The following is a 23,752-nucleotide window of genomic DNA, read 5'->3' on the forward strand; positions in this document are numbered from 1 at the left end:
GAAAAATTATTCTTGACTTCCCGGGAAAAAATGATCAGACCTGATCAGACATGAACAGGCATGAGTCTTGGGGCCTGATAAGACATGAAAAATGACAATGCCTGATCAGGCATGAATTGACCTGATCAGGTCTGATCAGACATGCTCAGGTCTGAAAGCCTATTGGTACTTTTAATTAATTGTTTTGCTTAATTTTCTGGATATAATACTTGATAGAGTCATACGCAATTCTCTATAATGAATTAAAATTAAAAAAAAATAATTATATATATAATTGTACGGCTGTAACACCAGCAGTCACCCATCCAACTACTAACCACGCTCAATACTGTTTAACTTTGGTGATATCCGTGCGCCTTGAAGTTCCCGCCTGCTATGCTGCTCTCTTATATGTGACAACAATTCTATGAAGTACATAACGTATCAAATAAGTTTATCATAAATATAATATAAAAATTGATTTTATAATATATTTTGATAGTCCTAATTTATTTATTTAACCGAATCTCATTATAACATCACATTTATTTAAATAATAAAATAAGTAATGATTTTTATATTAAGCAGGAGCAGAGCAGACCGAAACATCCCATAGGAAATGTAACAAATTTTTTATTTCAAAATTATTTGAACGTAATGATATAGATAATTTTGCACATTTTTTGATGACCAACAAAATTTTTTTCATCAAAGAAAAAATTTTTATCACATCTCTAACTATGCAAGTCTAATCAGATCTATCCAGAAAAAAATGATCAGACTTGACCATGCCTGTTCATGTATGATCAGGCCTGAAATTAGACCTGCTCATGCCTGTTCATGTATGATCAGGCCTGAAATTAGACATGGGTATGCCTATTCATGTCTGAAGCGTTAAATACGCTCAGGCCTGATCATGCCTGTTCATGTCTGAAGTATTAAATACGCTCAGGCCTGATCATTTCTGTCCATGCCTATTCATGCTAAGAACCAAATATGTTAAGAAAAAATTTTTGAATATGTTCAGTGTATGTACATTAATTTCGATTAATAAATTTGTAAATTATCAATAAACGGCATATTTTACTATTCAATAAATAAATAGTATATTACACACCTAGGGAAGTAAAGTAAGAAATGTCTCAGATCACATGTAATTGTCGGCCGAGGCGAAGCCGAGGTTGACAAACATGTGATCTGAGGCTTTCTTATTTACTTCCCGTGGAGTGTATACTATTTTTTTGTTCGACGAAGGCAGAAAGCGGCACTTTCGTTTAGCGCAGCGGGCCGAAAGTTGACGCTTTCTGCCCGTCGAGGAAAAAAGTATTTTTCTCACCTCCGGGCGGAAAGCGTCAATTTTCCTCCCGCTGCGCTAAACGAAAATGCCGCTTTCCGCCTCCGTCGAGGAGAAAAATAGTATACACACCACGGGCAGTAAATAAGAAAGCCTCAAATCACATATTTACTGACCTCGGCTTCGCCTCGGACAACAATTACATGTGATCTGAGACATTTTTTATTTTACTGCCCTAGATGTGTAATATACTATTGATTATCATTAAAAATCTACCGTAGAGTAAATCTAATTAAATTTTCTAGGCATGGATAGTAGAGTGGACCAAAAAAAACTTTTAATTTTTTTTTCTTTAGCTACCGCGAAAATATCGTCCAAGATGACGAAAAAAAAATTCTGGTGGAGTTTGAGCTCTTAATATCATTATCTAGAGGTGTCACATGGTGATTTTTCATTTCCCATTTAAATAACACGAGAATTTTTTTTTTTTTTTTTATAATTTTGATGTATCTCAACGAATTATTGTGTGGTAAAAATAAATAGATATTTTTGTAGGAAATTGAACGACCAACAAGAAAGGTCTGATATAATTTTTCGCTAAGTCAACTCGGTTAAAAGTTATTCGCAGTTAAAGTTCAAATTAAAATAATATTCGATGACTTTCACAATTTTTTATACTTTTTAACAAAAAAACGGCTTAAAATCATAAAACAACATATTTTTCGTGATTTTTCTCGTTTTTACTTCCCAAATTTATTGAGAAAAACTTATGTTATGTAGCACACGATTCGAATAAAAGCGTTGAAAACTGATTTCAATGTATTCGGAAGTACTGTAAAGATTTTTGATGCGATTATATCTATTATTTATTAGTTAGCTGTTACCCGCTTGCTTTGCCGAACGTTTTGTAGAATTACATTTTTAGATCTAGACTTGAAATTTAATTGGATTATTGTTTTGATTTGCACAGATTCCAAATGGAGCATTGAAAGTTTTAGTTAAAGTTATTGCAAGTCTCATAAGTGAAATTGAAATCTATCTAGCTTCAAATGCAAAGAATTTTTCTGCTATTTAAAATTTTTTCAGTGACATCAATTTTTTATATAAAATAAATATAACATGTTTTTTACAAATTCTATTTAAATAATTAGCCAAATTAATTTTTTAAATATCAAATGTTTGGATGCATTCATTTTCATCCGTTATAAACCCGCGATCTCGCAATAAGAACAATTTATCAGTTATGTAATCAGCAAAAATAACATGTTATTTACATGCATGTATGTAAAATTTTTAGTCCGTTAACTGAATAACTATTATTAATATTAAGTTTCGAAAACCTTACAATGACTTTTTCCCCGCTGCCAGAGAGACGATTTTTGTAAGGAAATTTTTAGAAAATTTTATTGAAACCCAATAGACTTGTCCTAAATTTCATGTCTCAAAAAGTTCTAGTTTATAAACAACAAAATTTTTTCAATTCTACACATCTCACTGACACAGTCAGCATATGAAGTCAATTATCGCAAAATTTGTTTTTAGCTGATATCTAATTATTAAGAAAAAAAAAATATTCAAATCGGTTGACTTTTCATCGGGAGGCCATTTCTGGAATTTCCTGTTTCTCTTGAGGTTCTATCAAATTTTATTTCTGTACACAGAAAAAAAATGTTCTTGAATCAAGTATATAATTTTGAAGAACTTAATCTTCTTGATTTGAGTAGAAAAATTCTTGACCTAATACATTTTTCTTGATTTAAGGAAATTTTACCTGATTCAAGAATTTTTCGTCTTGATTAAAAAAAATTAACCTCTTCAAAATTATTTTCTTGGTTCAAGAATTTTTCTCTCGAATCAAGTTAATTTTATTTTTCAGTGTATGTACTGTATTTAAAGAATATAAATTTTTTGACAATTAACACGCCTGCACTCCTGTAGGGGGAAGGAATTTCATAAAATTTTGTTCGAGATGGTTTCTACAACATAAATAAAAGATTCCTACAAAATTTTGAATCGATAGAAACTATTATTTGGAAATTAGAATTGTTTATTTTTAACGCCCTCGCAATCCCTATTGAAGTTAAAATTTGATAAAATCCATTCTTAGCTGAACTTTAAGCGGAGGGGGGGGGGGTTTAAAGGCGAAAAAAAGCATATTTTTGTGATTTTTTTGCGGTGATATGAGTGATATAATTTTATTAAATTTAATTACATATTATTGTACAACTATTGAAGTATGTCAGAAAAAATTTTTAATGAAAAATATTGATACATAAGCCGGTGACGTTGAATTTCCAAAGGCGCCTTGAAAAAAAAAAAAAGGGTTTTTGCGGTGAACATTGTAACTCGTTACCGGATCATCTGAAACAAAAAAATTGATATGCGTTTTCAAGGGGATGAATTTCTCGAGGTAATCAGGAAGAGTTTTTTTTTTCATTTTTGTCTATTTTTTAATAACAAATTAACCGCGATTTTTTTTTAGCTAAAATCACGTTTTCCACTTTCAAGTACTGTAAAAAATAGAAAAAAAAAAAAAAAACTTCTTCCTGATTACCTCGAGAAATATATCCCCTTCAAAACGCATATCAATTTTTAACTTCCCGCTAAGAAAATCGAAGATTTTCAAAAATCAGGAAGTTATTGGTTTTACCCCGTTTTTCGAAAATCGAGTTTTCATCAGGTCTCGACGTTTTGAGGTCCTAGGAAGCTTTCCTGACTACTCCAACGAGGTTGTCACTATGTTTGTGTGTGTGTGTGTGTGTTTGTGTGTGTGTGTGTGTGTGTGTGTGTGTGTGTGTGTGTGTGTGTGTGTGTGTGTGAACCGCTTATAACTTTTGAATGGCTGATTCGATTTTATCGTGGTTGGTGCCATTTGAAAACGCTTAGCCAAACTTAGATTTTGAGTATAATTTGAACCGATTCGGATCAGTAGATTTTGAGAAATTTTGAAAAAACTAAGAAAAAAAATTCTTTTAAATGTGGTTTTTTTTGGATAACTTTTAAACGGCTCTACCGATCGATTCCAAAAACTAATCATTCCTAGATAATAAAAAACCACGTCGATCGTCACCAAGCTCGTCAAAATCGGTAGTAGAGAGATATCGTGAACGAAATAAAACCGAAAAAAGTGTTTTTTCAGGATTACTTTGAAATTTTTGGTTCGATCAATTGAAACCTGAAAATAATTTATGAGGACGATAAAACTGCGAGGAATACCGCCAACCGCGTAGAAATCGGTTGATCTATTCAAAAGTTATTGAGGTTTGAAAATTCCAAAAATAGTGTTCTATGAAATTTCTATCAGACTTTTGAGCTGGGAGAGCTCAAATGCATAGAAATATTATCTCTTTGAACTCAGCGAGCTCAAAATATCACATAAATTATATTTTGAGCTCAAAAATCTCAAAAATATCATAAGTACAATTTTGAGTGCCCAGGTATGGAATTATCGGGAAGTTGCAGGGATGGCCTTTAGGGTGAACCGTTTTTCTAATTTTTTTGTTTCAGATGACCCGGTAACGAGTTATAATGTTCACCGTAAAACCCTTTTTTTTCGAGGTGCCTCTAGAGATTCAACGTCACAGGCTTATGTATTAATATTTTTCATTGAAAATTTTTTCTGACATACTTCCATAGTTGTACAATAATATGTAATTAAATTTAATGAAATTATATCACTCATATTACCGCAAAAAAATCACAAAAATATGCTTCTTTTTTGCTTTAAAAACCCTACCCCCCCCCCCCCTTAAGGGAAGATTACACACAAAAATTCCTACCGAAATTTAGAGTTTATAGAAGTTACAGTTTGGAAATTGAAATTAAAAATTCTAACACCCACCCACGCAATCCTTATTGGAAGTAGAACTTATTGAAATCCGTATTGAGATGATTTCTACATGACAAATAAAAGACTACTACACACCCACCCCCGCAATCCGTATTGGGAGTAGGTTATCATATAACATAAGTTTTTCTCAATAAATTTGGGAAGTAAAAACGAGAAAAATCACGAAAAATAAATTGTTTTATGGTTTTAAGCCGTTTTTTTTTTAAAAAGTATAAAAAATTGTGAAAGTCATCGTATATTATTTTAATTTGAACTTTAACTGCAAATAACTTTTAACCGAGTTGATTTAGCGAAAAATTATATCATACCTTTCTTGTAGGCTGTTCAATTTCCTACAAAAATATCTATTTATTTTTACCACACAATGATTCGTTGAGATACATCAAAATTCTAAAAAAAAAAAAAAAAAAATTCCTGTGTTATTTAAATGGGAAATCAAAAATCACCATGTGACACCTCTAGATATTGATATTAAGAGCTCAAACTCTACCAGAATTTTTTTTTCGTCTTCTTGGACGATATTTTCGCGGTAGCTAAAGAAAAAAAAATTAAAAGTTTTTTTTGGCCCACTCTAATGGACAGGCATAAACAGGCCTGAACATATTTAATGCTTTAAACATAAACAGGCATGGACAGACATGAACAGGCCTGATCAGACATAAGCGTATTTAACCCGTCAGACATGAACAGGCATGGACAGGCCTGATCAGACATGAATAGACATGGACATGCCTGATCAGACATTAATAGGCATGGATAGGCTTGATCAGACATAAACAGAGATGAGCGTATTTTACCCTTCAGACATGAACAGGCATGGCCAGGCCTGATCAGACATGAGCAGGCCTGATCAGACCTGAGCGTATTTAACCCTTCAGACATGGACAGGCCTGATCAGGCCTGAGCGTATTTGAAGCTTCAGGCATGAGCAGGCATGGACAGACATGATCATGTCTAATTTCAGGTCTGATCATACATGAACAGGCATGGTCAGGTCTGATCATTTTTTCCCGGGATTAAATAAATTTTACTTGATTCAAGAATTTTTCGTCTTCATTCGGGACAATGAAATTTTTCAAATTAAATTTCTTGGTTCGAAAACTTTCCTCTTAAATCACGTTAATTTTTTTTTTTTTTAAGTGTATTAGTAATAGAATTAGTCACAATATTAGTGAAAATAATAGGAATATTAATAATTAAAGTGATAGTAATTGCAACAGTCATAACAGATTTAGTAACAGTATTAGTAATAAAATACTAATAATAATAGTAGTATTCAAATAACGTCGATAAACTGTCGGAAATAGAAGCTAAAAAAATTATTAATTCAAATTTAATTTGTATAACTACAATATATCTGTAGTGTTGAATGATGTAAGAATGTAACTGTCCATTAATCAATCAATCAGTCGTGCTTGAGGCATCAACTTTAATTAACTTTTAAGGATTAGCGGAGTACATTCGAAGTTAAATAGGCTAAATAAGATGGATAAGATGAGGAAAATAACATTATTTATCAATAACTAAATACAAATAAGTGAGTTATTATGCACAGTGAGGGAGTAAAAGTGAAAGGATTTACGTCTTTTAAAAATCAATAGGTCAAAGATATTTTATTGAGTCCTTGGTAAATAGACAATTAAGATATTTTATTATTATTATATATGTTACCGACTTACGAAGATTACGATCTATTTAAGAAACTAATTGCAATTTGTATCATATCATGATTGATATATTTATGATTTCACAATTAAATATCTGAGCGAGGGGGTTGATAGAAGAAATATTCTACTTACGTGTAACATGCAAAGAGTGAGTGCTAAACCAGCGAGCCACCCAGACCTTGATTCTAAATACCAAGTTAATTCGTCAACACAACCATGGAAAAATGCGTTCCCTGTTACAGTATCACGACATTCTGAAGGCAATGGTTTCAATAGATCTAAATAATCCATTGGGCCATTTGCACCGCAGCAACCAATCTAAACAAAATTTATCGATCAATCAATCATTAGTCAATGTCAAAATTTCAATAAGGTAAAAGTACCAATTATTGACACTTCAAGATTCGTAGCAAGGATCACAATTTTTTCAATATTCTTCGAACTAAGATTTTTTTTTAATAATAAAAGCCGGTGAATATCAACAGATTTTATTAATGATACAACATTGTAAAATTATTGACGCCTTTAATGATCAAAAGTCATAAATTTGCTAAACTAAATACTACAAAACAATTTATGTAAAATAAATATTTATTTATAACTCATTATTCCGATTATTTTTTAAATAAATCTTCAAAACAAGAATAAAATCGAAAAGTTGTATTACGGCTCTGTTTAAACGGACGTATCAATATATAATACTAACAGAATTCATTGGGGTTCGGATACGAATATCTTTTAAACGGTTAAAGTAATCAACTAAACACAACAAATCTTTTTCATAGAGCGTTAAATTTCCTACAAAAACATATTATACTCATTTAACAATATTTATCTTTCAATGAGGTAGAAAATTATTTTAAAAAAATTTTTTTTTTACGATTTCTTCAAACTTTGATATCGAATATCTTTGAAATGGTTAAACCAATCGCTCAAACATATCATCCTTTTTTTTGTAGACCATTCGATTTTCAACAAAAACATGTTTAAGGATTTGATTAACCGAATGATTTATAACGAGATGTGGCCTTTTTTACAAGGAACTAGAAAAAAATGGAAAATTGTGATGAGAGGATTTTCCTATCAATATTAAGAGCTAAAATTTGGTGAGGACTTTCTAGAGGTGCCTAAGAACCAACGTTTCAGTGTCGGAAATAAGAAAAAAATATTCGATTTTTTTTAATTACCCTACTGTGTAAAATAATTTTTTGACACTCGCAATTTAAAATAAGTAACCATTAAAATGGTTGCAAACATCTAATATGGTGGATGTTTTATACTTCATTGATTTAGAAAAAAAAAAAAAAAAAAAAAAAAACAGAATTTATCCGTAAAAAATGCTTGCCGTAAGATGGACGGTGTGGCTTAATGTATATAGAGTAAGCGAAAGGAAATTTAGTATAGACCGGATAGCTCAAATGGTAGAGTAGCCGACATGTCTTCGGAAGGTTCTGGGTTCGAATCCCAGTCCGAGCTATCTAATAATTTTTTCTCGCATATTCTATAAACTCACATTAAGATGATCCTCTCCACATTCCTTTCTCAATCCTTTCCTACCAATATCCTGTTACGTGAATGTGGAACGCTTCACGTAATAATTACCGTAACTCCTATTCTTTCCCGCTTCACAGCATTATTTATATTTGTAAAAATTTGAATAAAAAAAACGACCAACAAAAAAATTCAAAAATTAAGATAAATTTTTTTTTTTTGAGAAAAAAAATTTTTTTAACTTAATTTTCGAATTTTTTTGTTTGTCAACTTTTTTTTCTTCAAATTTATTGATGAGCCGAGGCAAATTGATTGCAAAACAAAAAAAAAATCAATTTTTCATTTTTCTGAAAATTGCAGCATGATAATGGATAAAATCTTATTCCTTTAATTTTTTGAAAATTTTCATTACTCAGGGTAGAAAAACTACTCAATGGATCGATCTGAAATTTACAGGGTTTTTAGGGGTACATTGAGGTGTAAAAATTCCTGCAATGTCTAGCTTCCCCGTCGATATTTGTTAAGATACAGTCGATCAACCAAAATAAGGGAAAAAGTCACTTTTTTCAACTTTTTTTAAAGCGGTACCGTACATCGATAAGATTTTTTTTCTGAAATTTTTTTTAGGATTTCATTGAAAATTTCTTCCAGTTTCTAAAACTGTCCTTTTTTTTGCTGTGCGATTATTGATTGCAGAGATATTGATGGTTAAAGATATAAACGTCCTTTTTCGTCTAATCTCGGATATCTCTGCAACAAATGATCATATCAAGCTAAATAAGAAATGCGATTAAAGCTGAATAAACAGGCTATCTGTTCCATAAGGTCGCTTTGTCTGAAAAAATTTTTCGGAGCCCGTAGAGCGAAAAAAAAATTCAAAAATTTGGAAATTTTTTTTTCGCTCTATTTCTTCGGGTCATGTTAAAACCGTAATTCCTAAAAAATTTTGACCTCAAGATCTGAAAACTAGAGTCTTAGAGCTTTAAAATCCATTTTTTATTTTTGCGGTACGATTATTTTTCGCTGAAATACAGCCCGTCAAAAATCTAAAAAAAATTTGCGTTTTTTTTTTTTATTCCCTTAATTTTTGTGAGTGGTGTAGTTTAAATAAAAATATCGCTTTCGATTGAGGTTCATATTCAAGGCAATTGTATAAAGAAAATTATAAGCTATATCGCAAGGTGATTGGCTTAAAACTCTTTGAGCTAGGCTGCACACAGTTTTGAAAAAACTCTTTCGAGAAAAACGCGTTTGAAAAAAAAGTGACAGAAAAAGTTCAAAAAGTTCAACAAAAAAAATGCTTATTTGAAAAATCCTTCATTTTTCAATATCTTAGAGCAAAAATCATAAATATTAGCGTTTAATCATTAATGATTAAAATATCAATAAAAATGAAAATGGAGGCAATTAATTAGCCGTGCGCTTCATATTAAACATCCTCAAGAATATTAAACATCCTCTCAAGTTTCTGGTTGAAAATCGAATGTTTTAAGTAAAAAAAAAATTGTATTTATAAATATAACGCTTACATTTTCTTGGACGATTTTCAAAATTTGAGATTGTCTGTGATACTGCGAATTGACAATCAATGAAGTCATGGACCGATGTATTATAGGCTGAATTTTACTGTCATAGGTTGAGTAATCAAGCAATACTGCTGCTCCGGCCAATCCGAAAATGAATGTGAATAGTTGCAATCCGATATTCTGAAAAATATTTAAGCAGTTATTGTATCAATTAATGATTTTTATTAACATTAATGGCTTAATATCGGAAATAAAGAACTCACGATCCAGAGAAACAGTGCACTTTCCATTAAAGCGGCGGCAGATCCAAAGAATGCGATTACCATTACAATTACAGATGCTACTATCAATATGTAAGTTCCGATGTAATAGTCACCCAGGTCAAGAAATTCGACCCATTCTTGAAAGCCAGGCTCTACTCGCAGCCAAACAGCTAGACCGAACATCCCGCCTCCTAGAATCTGAAAATTTGATGTTTTTTTTTTTTTTTTTTTTTTTTAATTTTATTTGAAAAATAAGTGTAATTTCTCAGAAAATTCTCAGAAAAACTTTAATTGAATCTTTCTAAAAGCACATTAGGATTTTCAAACGAGATAAACATACATGAGCCAAGAATTTCTCTTTCGAGGATTAAGCAGCTCCGATATCAATTTTCAAAATACTACCAAAATTTTGAAATTTTTTTTTATCGAAGACTTAAAAATAAAACGATCACTGTTGAAATTTCAAATCGATCCACTACACCGTTTTCAAAGAATAAACTTTCAAAATTCGTTCTTATACACAAGCGTAAATAGGAGTTGTTTTTTAAAGTGCTATTGTATTTTTTACAATAATATAATCATTATAAGTTATTCAGTACCAATAACTAAACATTTAATAGTTAATTAGTTAATAACGTCGCATCTTTATTTAAGCCGAGAAAAGACGGCATCAGCCTAAAATGACGCAACTGCGGGAAATTTGAATAACTGACAATCATTTATAAATCTAAAACTTTTTTTACTGATCGTTCATTATGATTAATTTACCTCTCTAAAATTTTGATATTTTAACTTCCCGCTTTGAGAATTAATAATTAATAATTGAGAATTTATTATTTAAATAAAACAATTGCGTATCGTCAAAATTGATATGGTCTTAAAAAAATTAAAATATAATAATTTACAGTTGAATTTTTAATATTGATAACTTTAAACAGTAAAATTTATCATAAGATATTAAAAAAATATACAGAACTATGTCCACAGTCTAAAGTAATATAAGAACTTGTAACGTCCACGTTTTCCAAAATATAAATATCTAATTTGTCCCCGGCTCGAAATTTGCTCGCCGGAGTCCAGATTCATAAACGGGGATCACATTATCAATAACAAAATATAAACAAAACACTTCATTTTAAATAAATCAAAAAAAAGAAAACCTCTTTATTGGCCTGATCATATTAATAAACGATATAAACAATATAAGCAAATTAAACAATATAAACAATACATTAGAACACTTTTTCAACAAATATCAAAAGCTTAAGTGATAATATGTACAAACTTTATGTCAAAATTAACAATATTCGAACATAACCCGCACACACCGTTTGTTTTTCCGTTTTCGGTGCCACCTGGTGGCTAAACTCTGTTTACTACCTTTACAAAGTAGTAATCCTACCGACGGTTACACCCTAAATCGCGGCCCTACTTACCCCTTATCCCGTTCGGGTGCTTGGAAAGCAACCCTTTCCGGCCCTACTTACCCCTAATCCCGTTCGGGTGCTTGGAAAGCAACCCTTTCCGGCCCTACTTTCCCCTAATCCCGTTCGGGTGCTTGGAAAGCAACCCTTTCCGGCCCTACTTACCCCCACATGGTCAAGTCAGCACTTTCATCCGGTCGGTTCACGATACTTACCTGGGCCTTGGTCAGACTCCAGGTAGAGTATCATCCTTTCGAATTACTTGGTGAAAAGTATTCAACCGAGTAATTCTCCCGAGAAAGAATTGCTTTTATCGAGCCAAATTTTGGCGTTTATCATTTTTCCCCTAACTCTCTTAAAACGAACCGGAAGGGTCGTTTTAGACACCTGTCCGGTGTCCTCGAACTAGCATTCAAAAATAATTGTTTATTATTTTAATCGTAATTTCCTTCATTTTCTATCCATTCGTCTCGCCAAATTCTAAGTTTTTATTTTCGAAACTCAATTCTTTATTATTTTAATCGTAATTTCCTTCATTTTCTATCCATTCGTTTCGTCAAATTCACAATTCTTTATTATTTTAATCGCAATTTCTTTCATTATATATCCATTCATCGCTTTCCCATACTAAATCTTGTTCGGAACTTAGAATAATTTTCCCAGTCTTTTAATTTCTTTTACATTTAATTCGCTCGAATTCGTAATAATTTCTCACACGCTTAATTTCTTAATTTAATCATACCTTCGGTAACAATAATATAAAATTATTAACTAAATAAATACAATAATTAAATAATAATCACCGCACTAATAACAATAATTGTTTCTATTAATTTTTAAGTAATTAACTAAAATACTCAAATACAAAAAGTAAAATCTGCGTTATAAACTCAACTCTAGCATTTTTAACTTCCCGCTAAGAAAATCAATGATTTTCGAAAAATCAGGAAGTTATTGGTTTTACCTCGTTTTGCAAAAATCAAGGTTTCAACAAATCTCGACGTTTTAAAGCCCTAAGAAGCTTTCCAGACTATTTTCACGATGATATCCGTACGTCTGTATGTGTGCGTGTGCGCGCGCGCGCGCGCGTGTGTGTGTGTGTGTGTGTGTGTGTGTGTGTGTGTGTGTGTGTGTGTGTGTGGGTGTGGGTGTGCGTGTGTGTGATATATCGTTGATATACCGTTCGTGATATATCGTTTTCGAAAAAAATCGAAAAAATTGTTTTTTTGTAATAACTCCGAAATGTTTCATCAGATCAATTTTTTTGTTCCAAATTTCTTATAGAGCTAAAAAAACTACATCGATCGCCGCCAACCACGTGAAAATCGGTTGATTCATTCAAAAGTTATTGTGGTTTGAAAATTCAAAAAATAGTGTTTCATTCAACTTTTATGAGACTTTTGAGCTTGGAGAGTTCAAAATGACACTAAAATTATATTTTTGAGCTCGAAGAGCTCAAAAAAGTAATTAGTGAAATTTTGAGCGTTCAAGTATGGAATTAGCGGGAAGGCAGGGATGGTCTTTAGGGTCAACCGTTTTCCTAATTTTTCTAACTAATAAACATTTGTAAAAAATAGTTAATTTTCATCAAAACTCAATATTAAATAACATAAATTATATAAATAATAAACCGTCACACTTCGTCACCATATAGATTTATTTTATATGAATGATGAGATGTGAGTTAACTTATCGGTCGTACGGCGCAGGGGTTAGTTATCGGTCTGGCAAGCGCGCGGCTCGGGTTCGAATCTCGGTTAGGGCAAAAGCTATTTTCACTTCATTTCTATAACTAGTAAACTTTAGGTCTGAATAAAGAGTTGAACGATATTAACTTGCATTAGCTCTACATCAAAATTAAAATAAAAAATAACACTTAAAAAATTATTTTTTTATCAAATGGCATGGGCCAGACTTGAAAATTAACTGTGGCCCAGTCCTGGTTACCAGACATGGGCCGGACTTGAAAATTAACTGTGGCCCAACCTTGGTAACCAGGTATGGGCCAGTCCTAGTAGCCAGGCATGGGCCAGTCTTGGTAACCAGTAGAGTGTCTCAAAAAAATCAAATATTTTTAACTTCCCGTTAAGAAAATCGAAGATTTTCAACAATCGGGAAGTTATTGTTTTCACCCCGTTTTGCAAAAATCGAGTTTTCATCAGATCTCGACGTTTGAAGGTCACAGGAAGCTTCCCTGACTATCCCCGCGAGGTTGTCACGGTGTGTGTGTGTGTGTGTGTGTGTGTGTGTGTGTGTGTGTGTGTGTGTGTGTGTGTGTGTGTGTGTGTGTGTGTGTGTGTGTGTGTGTGTGTGTGAAAGTATTCTATTAGTATTAGTATTCAATAGATTTTGAGAAATCTTAAAAAAACTGAAAAAAAAATTTTTTTCAAATGTGGTTTTTTTGGAATAACTTTTAAACGGCTTAAAGATTCAATTCCAAAAACTAATCAGCTCTTAATCTCAAAAAACCACGTCGATCGCCACCAGTCCGGTCAAAATCGGTCGATTCATTCGAGAGATATCGTGAACGAAAGAAAACCGAAAAAAGTGTTTTTTCAGAATAACTCCAAAATTCCTAGCGCGATCAATTTAAAATTTGAGATTCTTTGTGAGGCTTGAAAAACTGCGTCGAATGCTTCTAACCGCGTAAAAATCGGTCTATTCATTCAAAAGTTATTGCGGTTTAAAAATTCAAAAAATAGTGTCTTATCAAATTTCTATCAGACTTTTGAGCTCGAAGAGCTTTAAAGCATAAGAAAGCAATCTCTTTGAGCTCGGAGAGCTCAAAATAACCCATAAATTTTATTTTTGAGCTCGAAGAGCTCAAAAACGTCATTGGTGCAATTTTAAGCGCCTAAGTATGGAATTAGCGGGAAGTTGCAGGGATGGCCTTCAGGGTCAACCGTTTTCCTAATTTTTTTTTTCCAATAAACATTGAGAAATCGTCAGAATATCTCTAGAAGAAGATCCTCTGGAAATATGAGCTCTTAATATTAATATTTAGAGGTGACGTCATGTAATTTTCTATTTCCCATTTAAATAACATGGAAAAATATCCTTTTAAAGTTTGTAATTTTGTAACGTGACAACGAGCTACTTTATAGGCAAAAATAAACCCTTTCTTCATGGGAAATTAAATGCTCTAAGAAAAAAGTATGATTGAAATTTTGGGTGTGTCAAACCGTTTCAAAGATATCGAGCCTCAAACTTCAGGCTGTTAAAAATTACGGTTTGTTTTTTTCTTAAACACAAGATAATCAATTCATATGTATTAAAAACCCATTATTATTAACTGTAGAATAATAATATGCAAATATTTAATAGAATGCTTATCCAAAATTCTTAATAATTTGACAAATGCTGATTTTTATTAATTATTAACGAAAAACATTTACTTATGGGTCATTCCATATCAAATTAACCAATAGTTGAAAACAAACCCTTTCGATTTGGACAAATTATGGTCAGAAGTTTTTTTTATCATATAATTAAGTTCTGCGAAAGGAAAAAAAAAATTTTTTAAATAAATTATATCATACGTTAAGGATGAGTAAGATTATGTCCAAAAAATAAAAAAAAGTTGAAATTAATTCATTATTTAATATTTCTACGTCAAGCATTTAATTTTATAATGCACAAAATTATAATACTAGGTATTCGCATAACTTTTCCTCATCTAGAAGTTGCAAAAAACAAAAAAAAAATTTTTATTTAATTCAAAAATTCATATTCTTATAAAAAAAAAAAAAAAACAGTTCTAAAAATTTCAGGATCTTTTAAGATCAGTACGTATTATACAAAAAAATTGAGCCAAAATTTTTATGTTGATTGTCATTTTTGACGATGTTCAAAAATTAAAAATTTGACAAATTTGGAATTTTTAAAAATTTTTTCCAAAATATTGTTTTTTTAATAGCCCCAAGTGTCCCCTATCAAACAAACAAAAGTCTATTCCTGTATCTATAATAGCGTTCGAGATATTACAAAATCAAAATTAAAAAACTGGAAAAATTGCGAAATTTTGAATTTGCATATCTTTTGAAAAAAAAAAAAAAATTAGGAAAACGGTTGACCCTAAAGGCCATCCCTGCAACTTCCCGCTACATTCGTAATTAAATGCTCAAAATTGCTCTTATTACACACACACACACTCACACACACACACACACACACACACACACACACACACACACACACACACACACACACACACACACACCCATACATACATCAGACATACAGACACCATCGCGGCAATAGTCAGGGAAGCTTCGTAGGACCTCGAAATGTCGAGATCTGATGAAAACTCGATTTTCGAAAAATGGGGTAAAAACAGTAACTTCCTGATTTTTGAAAATTTTCACTTTCTTAGCGGGAAGTTAAAAATTTTTTTTTCCTTTCGCACAACTTGGTTATATGATAAAAGGAAACTTCTGACCAAAATTTGTCCAAATCGAAAGGGTTTGTTTTCAACTATTGGTTGATTTGATATGGAAGGACCTATAAGTAAATGTTTTTCGTTAATAATTAATAAAAATCAGCATTTGTCAAATTATTAAGAATTTTAGATATGCATCCTATTAAATATATGCACATAATTATTCTAAAGTTAATAATAATGGGTTTTTAATACATATGAATTGATTTGTGTTTAAAAAAAAAAAACAAACCGTAATCTTTAACAGTTTGAAGTTTGAGGCTCGATATCCTTGAAACGGCTTGACTTACGCAAAATTCCAATCAGACCTTTTTTGTAGAGCATTTAATTTCTCATAAGGAAAGGATTTGTTTTGCCTATAAAGTAGCTCGTTGTTACGTTACAAAATTTCAAACTTTAAAAGAATATTTTTCTATGTTATTTAAATGGGAAATAAAAAATTACATGACGCCACCTCTAAATATTAATATTAAGAGCTCATATTTTCAGAGGATCTTCTTCTAGAGATACTCTAACGATTTTTCAATGTTCATTGGAAAAAAAAAAAATATTCGACTTTTTTGAGACACTCTAGTAACCAGACTTGGGCCAGCGTTATCATTCTAGACTTAAACCAAGACTGGGCCAACTCTGGTTTACAAGCCTGGCCCAGAGTTGTACACAGTTGGGCCAGGCCTGGGCCAAGCCTAGGCCCGCTATACTTTCCTACATTGGACAATGCGTAGCATTTAATAGTAAATATAAATTATTATTTCTAAGTTTTTATTAATTTAATCATAGCTTGATTAATCACCACTTGATCTTCTTTCAAAAATTCGTTATCAATTATTTCAAAAAGTTATTAGAGATTAAAAATTAGATTTATAAGATGCTATCATATGACAGATCAGCATTTTTTGAATTTAAATTGTAATGTTTATTATTATTAAAGTAGGTAATATAATAAAAAATGCTTAAAAAAGTAGATTGATGTACATATGTAGTTGATATAAATGCATCAAAAACATAGTGATGACGAACAGTTAAATTAATTATTTGTTATTTTACTTTGTATAATTCAAATGAATCCCGGAAAAAATAGACCCGGAATTTTATTAAAATTCATAGGAAGAAATGGAGCGATAATTCCACACAGTAAAAAATATTGTGTAAAATCAACACAGTTTGTGTGTTAAAAACGGTTGACACGAAATTTGTGTTGAAATTTTGACACAAACTTTGTGTAACCCCTTTTTAACACAAAGATTATGTTAAAATATCGCCACAAGAGGGCGCAAAGAATCTTACACTTTTAGAGTGTCAATCTTAACACAAAATAAATGTTAAATAATTTTATTTATTCTAATCAACTGTTTTATACCTATAAAATAAATTTTTTTTATTTCCTCAACTGTAGTCAATAATATTTATTAAAAAAAAAATTTTTTTTTTATTTACATTTTATTAAATCAACAGTTATTGAATGTAAATAATTGTAGGTAAAATTTTAAATAATTAAATCGAAAAACAATTTATAGATTTTAGAAATAAAGCAGCAAATTAAAAAATATAATTGTCTTTATTATTTAATAATATTTATTATATTTTCATATTAGATTATAAGAATATTAGATTATAAGAAATAATTAGTTATAATGAAGATTAATCTTTTAAAACAAGGTTGTTAAACGTAGCAGGCAAATTTAGTTTGGCTCAAACTTTAGTATTTTTCCACTCCAGAATAAACATGACAGTCACTTTTGACTTTGATTTACATCAAATTTTTGAATGTTAGATGAATTCCCACTTACCTAAAAAAAATAAAACTTACATCAAAATAAATTTTAGTATTGCATACTTGGTATAAAAAAAAAAAAAAATTAATAAAAACAAAAATCAGTAACTGGCAGTTAAAAATTCAGAAATTTTAATTTATAATAATCATTAATTTTACAGAGAATATTTTTTCAATATCTACTATTAAGAGTACTTAATTTTATAAAAACAAATTTTAAGGTTATCTTTGAAGAAAAAGGTTATCTACAGTATTCAGAAATTTCAATAATAAATAAATAATCACTCACCGTTGATTACATCAATTTTTTTGTTCGTATTATAAACTCACTTTATCTTTAATTTTTAGAATAAATAACTTTATTATTAACACTCAAAACACGAACAAAATAGATGCCATTGATGACGCTCACTTTGTGAAAACGGTTGCTGCGTAAAGTAAAGAACCGACGCGCTGTTAACACAAAGTTAATGTTATATTGATGGAGATTTTGACACAAACTTTGCGTTAATTCCACAGTAACATACAAAATGTGTTAATAAAGAGTGTATAACACATTTTTTATGTTACAAAATAAAGTAACACAAACTTTGTGTTATTTTAACACACTACAATTTTTAACACAAACCGTTTTCGACACAAATACACAATATTTTTTACTGTGCAGAAGTGCTTGTTTTTCAGGAAAATTGTGGCGGTGGATATTATAATTATTATTTTATAATAATTTAAATAAAATAATATCAATTATCTATAACTTTAAAATTTTTTTCGGGTCTATTTTTTCCGATTACCAATTTCAATTATTTTAATTTATTTTACTCAATTTAATAAACAAAAAAAATGACCGTGAAATCAACTACTTATTTATATACTGATTTTTCAAAATAGATGTCTAAAAAATATTTCAGCAAAATAAAAAAAAAATTGTAAGTAATTATATGATTATTGATGTACTTTAAAATTTTCCTCAAGACCCCAATAAATGTTATAACAAAATAGTACTTATTTGACTATTACGTAGCACATGAACGTCGTTGAGTGGATATTTCTTTTTTTAACTTCCCGCTAAGAAAATTAAAAATTTTTTTTTATATTTTGAACTAAAAGACTAGCTCTTGAACGAAGAATATAAAGTTCTTAAGAAAAAAAAAAATTATTTATTTAAAAAAAAAATTGTTCTTAGATGAACAATTTCCTGTATTTATCGAAGATAATAAACTCTTGAATAAAGTGTCAATAGTTATCGATCGAGGATATAGACCACTTCAGCCAAAATGACGAGATTCAGAACAATAAATTCTTGAATTCAATGATCAATTGACTTCAAAATAATTTTTTTGGAACGATTACTTTTCTGGAATCCCGATCGTTCTTCTATCAATGCAAGTTTAATTTTTTGCTTAAATTGAACATTTTTCTAAATACATTAGCACCACTTATTACGTTTAGAGGTAAAAATTTCTTTGAAACTAAAAATGCATTTTATAAGTTTTAAAAGTATTCTAAATTTGTCAAAAGAATTTTTTAAACCAAGTTCTGTTAATAATGTAATCAAATGATTATTTTGACTAAAATTTTTACAAAGTTACTTACTGATTAAAAAATATTATATTTGCGAAAAAACAATAAGAACCAAAAAAATTTAATATAGATTCTAAATTATTTTGTATTTTTTAAGAAATAAATATTCAAAATAATAATTACCCATAGAATTGCGTTAAATGAAAATATTATATATTTAATACAACCGATCTGTTTTTCCAACCGCGCTGCTTCATTTCCTCTTGTCCCAGCCATTTTTCACGTCACAAAAAACGTTTCTCTTTTCTCAATTTTTTTTGTTAATTAACTTTAAACTGTCCAGAAAATCACAAACTTCTCTACTCGAAAAAAAGAGCATCAGAACAGGTTGGTACACCGTTACAGTCATACTGAGATATTTTCCGTGTAAACTTTATCTCAAACAAATACGAGATAAGTCGATAAGCACGCCCTAGATACTAAATAACGAAAATGACTACACACTTTTAAATTATTAAATTATACGTACAGATCATTACTATACATACAACACTTTACTCTATCATTCATCTTTATCACCGATATCTTTTGTCACATTTTTTTCATAATTGTTGATAATTTTTTCTTTTGAGAAGGTGATTCATATGCTGCTATTTTTATTATATATTATACACAAAAATTGTTATTCATTGCAGCTCTTATCGAAATGTAAATAGACATTGGTTAAGAATCATTCATACTAATAGTAAGTGATCAGTACTAATTATCAATTTAATTAGTTATTGAAGTCAGGCAAATTCGAATTTTTATTCCTTGAGCTCTCGTTTATAAACATAATAATCAGGTGAATAAATAATAAAAAACATAAGTAAAAGCGTTTACCCTGCAGGCCATCCCTGCAACTTTCCGCTAATTTCAAATGCATACACTGAGAGAAAAGTGCATAGTTAGCTGAATTATAACGTGACAAGTATAAAAATGAAGTACTCTGAACTTTTTTTTGTAGTTGAACTATGCATAAGTTTAAGTAACTATTGATAAACAGTTATATGGACTACACTTTGATAAATATTTTTCTGTTATCGTGTTTAACAAAAAATCATTAGGTGACTGCAAAATTGTTCCGGACGATGTCTCAGATAACTTAACTGGATGAGCCCTTAAAGCGTAACCGAAAGATCCAGGTTCAATTCCCGATCTGGGTTGTTCGAATTACTTTTTCTGTTTTCTAAGTTAAAAGATTAATCAAGATGACTATTAAGCCCATATCTCACTAACAATATTTTAATTAATTAAGTATTGGGGATCAATCTAACAAAAAATTTTGGGCATAAAAACTTTAATTGAATAGTGATGAGGCTATTTAACTAGATTTTTCTATTTCATGAACCAGATTTTTCTCTCAGTGTAGTGCTCCAAATTTCACCTATTACGTTATTAAGCTCAAAAATATAGTTATTCATAGTTATACAACTATTCTAAGCCTTCCAAAGCTCCAAACTCTATGATAGAACTAACATACGCTATAATTCCATCTTTGAATATTAATTGTTATTTTCGATTAAAACAATAAACAGCGGCAATCACCAGTTTAACATTTTTCTTTTTATTTTATATTATGAGACACTACAAAATGTCCCGATTTTATCAGCCTGGCGAACTACCACCCGAGATTTTCGTTACCGACACTAGCTAAATTAATGTGTAGCCCCCGTGACGTCACAGGACGACACGAGGAGGGGAAGAGCGATTACGAACCTCAAAACCTGAGCATTGATCGACACTTCAATCTATCCCCCGGTGTCAACCACCACGCTAGATTTTTCTTAGTCAAATCTTATAAATTACTATTACTACTATCAGGTGACTACTCACCAAAAACTCACTAAATCTCTAAAAGTTTATTATCTAATAAAATAATATTTTATATCATTTCTATTAATTTTATTATTTTGCATTAGGTGATTACTCACCACGTTTATTCATTAATATTTAATTAGCTATAATCTTAAGTATAAGTGTCCTATTTTTACAAGTATTTCATTGAATTGCGTTACCGAAATACTACAAACTTATATTTAAAGTGTTGATTTGGTGAAATAAAGTTAAGTTTGTTATAATCCTTGTCGCCAATCACCATTTATTGTTGAAAACACCAACACCTCTTTACCACGACTACCTGCAACCTGCCAAAGGGTCAATCAAGGACGAAGGGTCATCCTTGCAGTTAAAAGTTGTAAGTAATTAAAGCAAGTTAACTGGCACGCGTGAGAACTTCTGTCTAAAACTAATGAATTCATCTAAAGACAAAGACACTCATTGGTTCACGGGAGCGGAATATCCCAGAGCAGCGAATCCCAATTTTTAGAAGTTTAGGCGATTATTTCTTATCCGCGAGGTTTAATGGTCTAAATAATTAAATTTTTAAATTAAGCAAAAATTTAGTGTTTCAATGGCGCTCGAACAGAGACGTTGCCCTCGAATGAATGTCGTCTATTCCCTGTAAAGTTAAAAAAATTATAAATTCATTTTCCACAAAACTAAAAATTTAATACTTTACAGAAAATTTATCTAAATAGCAAATTTTTTGTTATAAAAACTACAAAATTTATTTAACTAGTGGAATTTTTGTTATAAAAATTATATAAATTCTCAAATTTAAAAAATTTATTTCCAAGTCGACAAAAATTCTCACGTTCTCATATTAATTCATTTAGTCTCTAAGCATCATAAATCGAAAATATTTCTGTTGTGTGCGTAAATTCTAAAATTGTACAACTATAATCTTATTATTGTAAAGATAATAACGCTGATGTCATTTACTTTATGTTAGCTGAGAAGTACTCTCAGTAAAAATTTAGTAAAATTATTTTCAGTAATAACTTTCTTAGTGCATAAATCTTTATAAGTATTACAAACCTATTGTCTAGTATCCTTTGTATGTGCCGGATCTTAAGTCAAAAATACGCTGCATACCCAAACTAAAGTAAAACACAACCCAAGGTCACACCACGCGTATGTCCAAAGAATCGGTTGTCTTATACTACGTTCTGAAACTCCCGAAAATAAAATAAATTCCTTTAGTTTTATTTCTCTACAAAATACCTTTTGTCTATATTAGTTGAGCCAAAACTAAATCTCTTATTTAACTTTATTATTTATAATAAAAATTTAGTGTACAATAGCTAACCGTTATATTAAAATCAAATACCGTTGTTAAAATAATTTATTTTGTTTAACTTTGCAGTTTGAATTTCAAAATAATATTAATCGTTCATTCTAATTATTAAATCGTTATTAAATACTAAGATTTAGTTATTAAATTATTAAAATCAAATATCGAATATTTATTAGATCTGGGATTATCTACTTTAATTCGTACGCGTCACCGAAAAATTATTTCTCGAGAAAATCTGGGATTAAAATTCCTAGACAGGCGTGTCATTGCAAAATAATCTAAATAGAAGATTAAATAATAGTTAAAATAAAATTTAATTTACATTATAACTACTCAAAATGTTTCCTCGTACCCTAGTAAATCGATTCTCGGTACCGATTAGTAATAATGCGAATTTACAAAATCAAAATTTATTAAATTTTAATCCAATTCAAAATTCAAATTCAAGTCTATATTTACAATTACAAGACGATTTACTCGGACTAGACAATCCGCAAGGTGAAATACACAACAGTACTGTCAATAATAGCATTGACCCTACAAATAAGACTGACAATAACGCAAGTAGAGTACCTGACCCCAAAGATACAAACAGTGTGACTCAACCCGTCGAGGTAGTAATTAGACAATTAAGAGCCGAAGCAAAAACCTGGAAAACAGCTTGTCAGCAATTGATGTCACCCTTTTCCAGTACCTTAGCTCGAACGATGCCTAACACGATAAATAATAATAATCACATCAACGACACATATGCGTTTCAGCCGCGGGAATTCCCGAGTTCAAATTTTTCAGCGGGAAATCACTCCGTGCCGCCCGTACCTGATTTTTTCCATTCGGACATGCTTCCCTACTCTACAGCATCAGCCCCAACGTTTAGTGGGACTGCGCGTTTACCGTACGTGCTTCCACCGCTTGCCCCACCACTCGTACCACCGGTGCCTCAACATGAAACAGCTACACATGTACAGTCTCATACTACGGTACCGCACGTAACACAGACTTACACAGCACCACCGACGCCATACTATGTGTCAGGTACACACGCACATTCACACACTACTGTACCTCACATGACGCATACTTATACAGCACCGATGGCCTCTTTCCATGTGCCTGCGTCACAGACACAGCAACACATACATGCTATTCCAGGCATAGTCCCAAGCGCTACTCCTTCCTATACGTACCCGAGTACAGTTGCACCCTTACGGACTAATGACATTTGCCGGACTGCGAAATCATGGAATGTATTTTTTCCCCCGCGCGATTCATCTGTAAAATTAGATGCCAAAAAATTTATTAAAATCTTAGAACAACGAATGGTCAGTAATGATATCCCTTTAG

The 23,752-nt window shown here is 30.8% G+C and overlaps 1 protein-coding gene across 1 annotated transcript in view; it reads right to left on the minus strand.

Annotated features, from left to right (window-relative positions):
* The window catches only part of LOC123262481 (tetraspanin-2A), a 30,475-nt gene extending 10,797 nt beyond the window's left edge, over positions 1–19,678 (minus strand). Inside the window, exons 1-4 of the mRNA XM_044724719.1 lie at positions 19,414–19,678; positions 10,071–10,268; positions 9,811–9,987; positions 6,923–7,108 (exon numbers count right to left, since the gene is read on the minus strand). Coding sequence (XP_044580654.1) covers positions 6,923–7,108; positions 9,811–9,987; positions 10,071–10,268; positions 19,414–19,506 — 654 coding nt within the window. The 5' untranslated portion in view covers positions 19,507–19,678. The remainder of the gene's footprint in view (positions 1–6,922; positions 7,109–9,810; positions 9,988–10,070; positions 10,269–19,413) is intronic.
* Positions 19,679–23,752: the final 4,074 nt, after the last annotated feature.

The sequence above is a fragment of the Cotesia glomerata genome, linkage group LG4 (genome assembly GCF_020080835.1).
Source record: "Cotesia glomerata isolate CgM1 linkage group LG4, MPM_Cglom_v2.3, whole genome shotgun sequence".
Lineage (NCBI taxonomy): Eukaryota > Metazoa > Arthropoda > Insecta > Hymenoptera > Braconidae > Cotesia > Cotesia glomerata.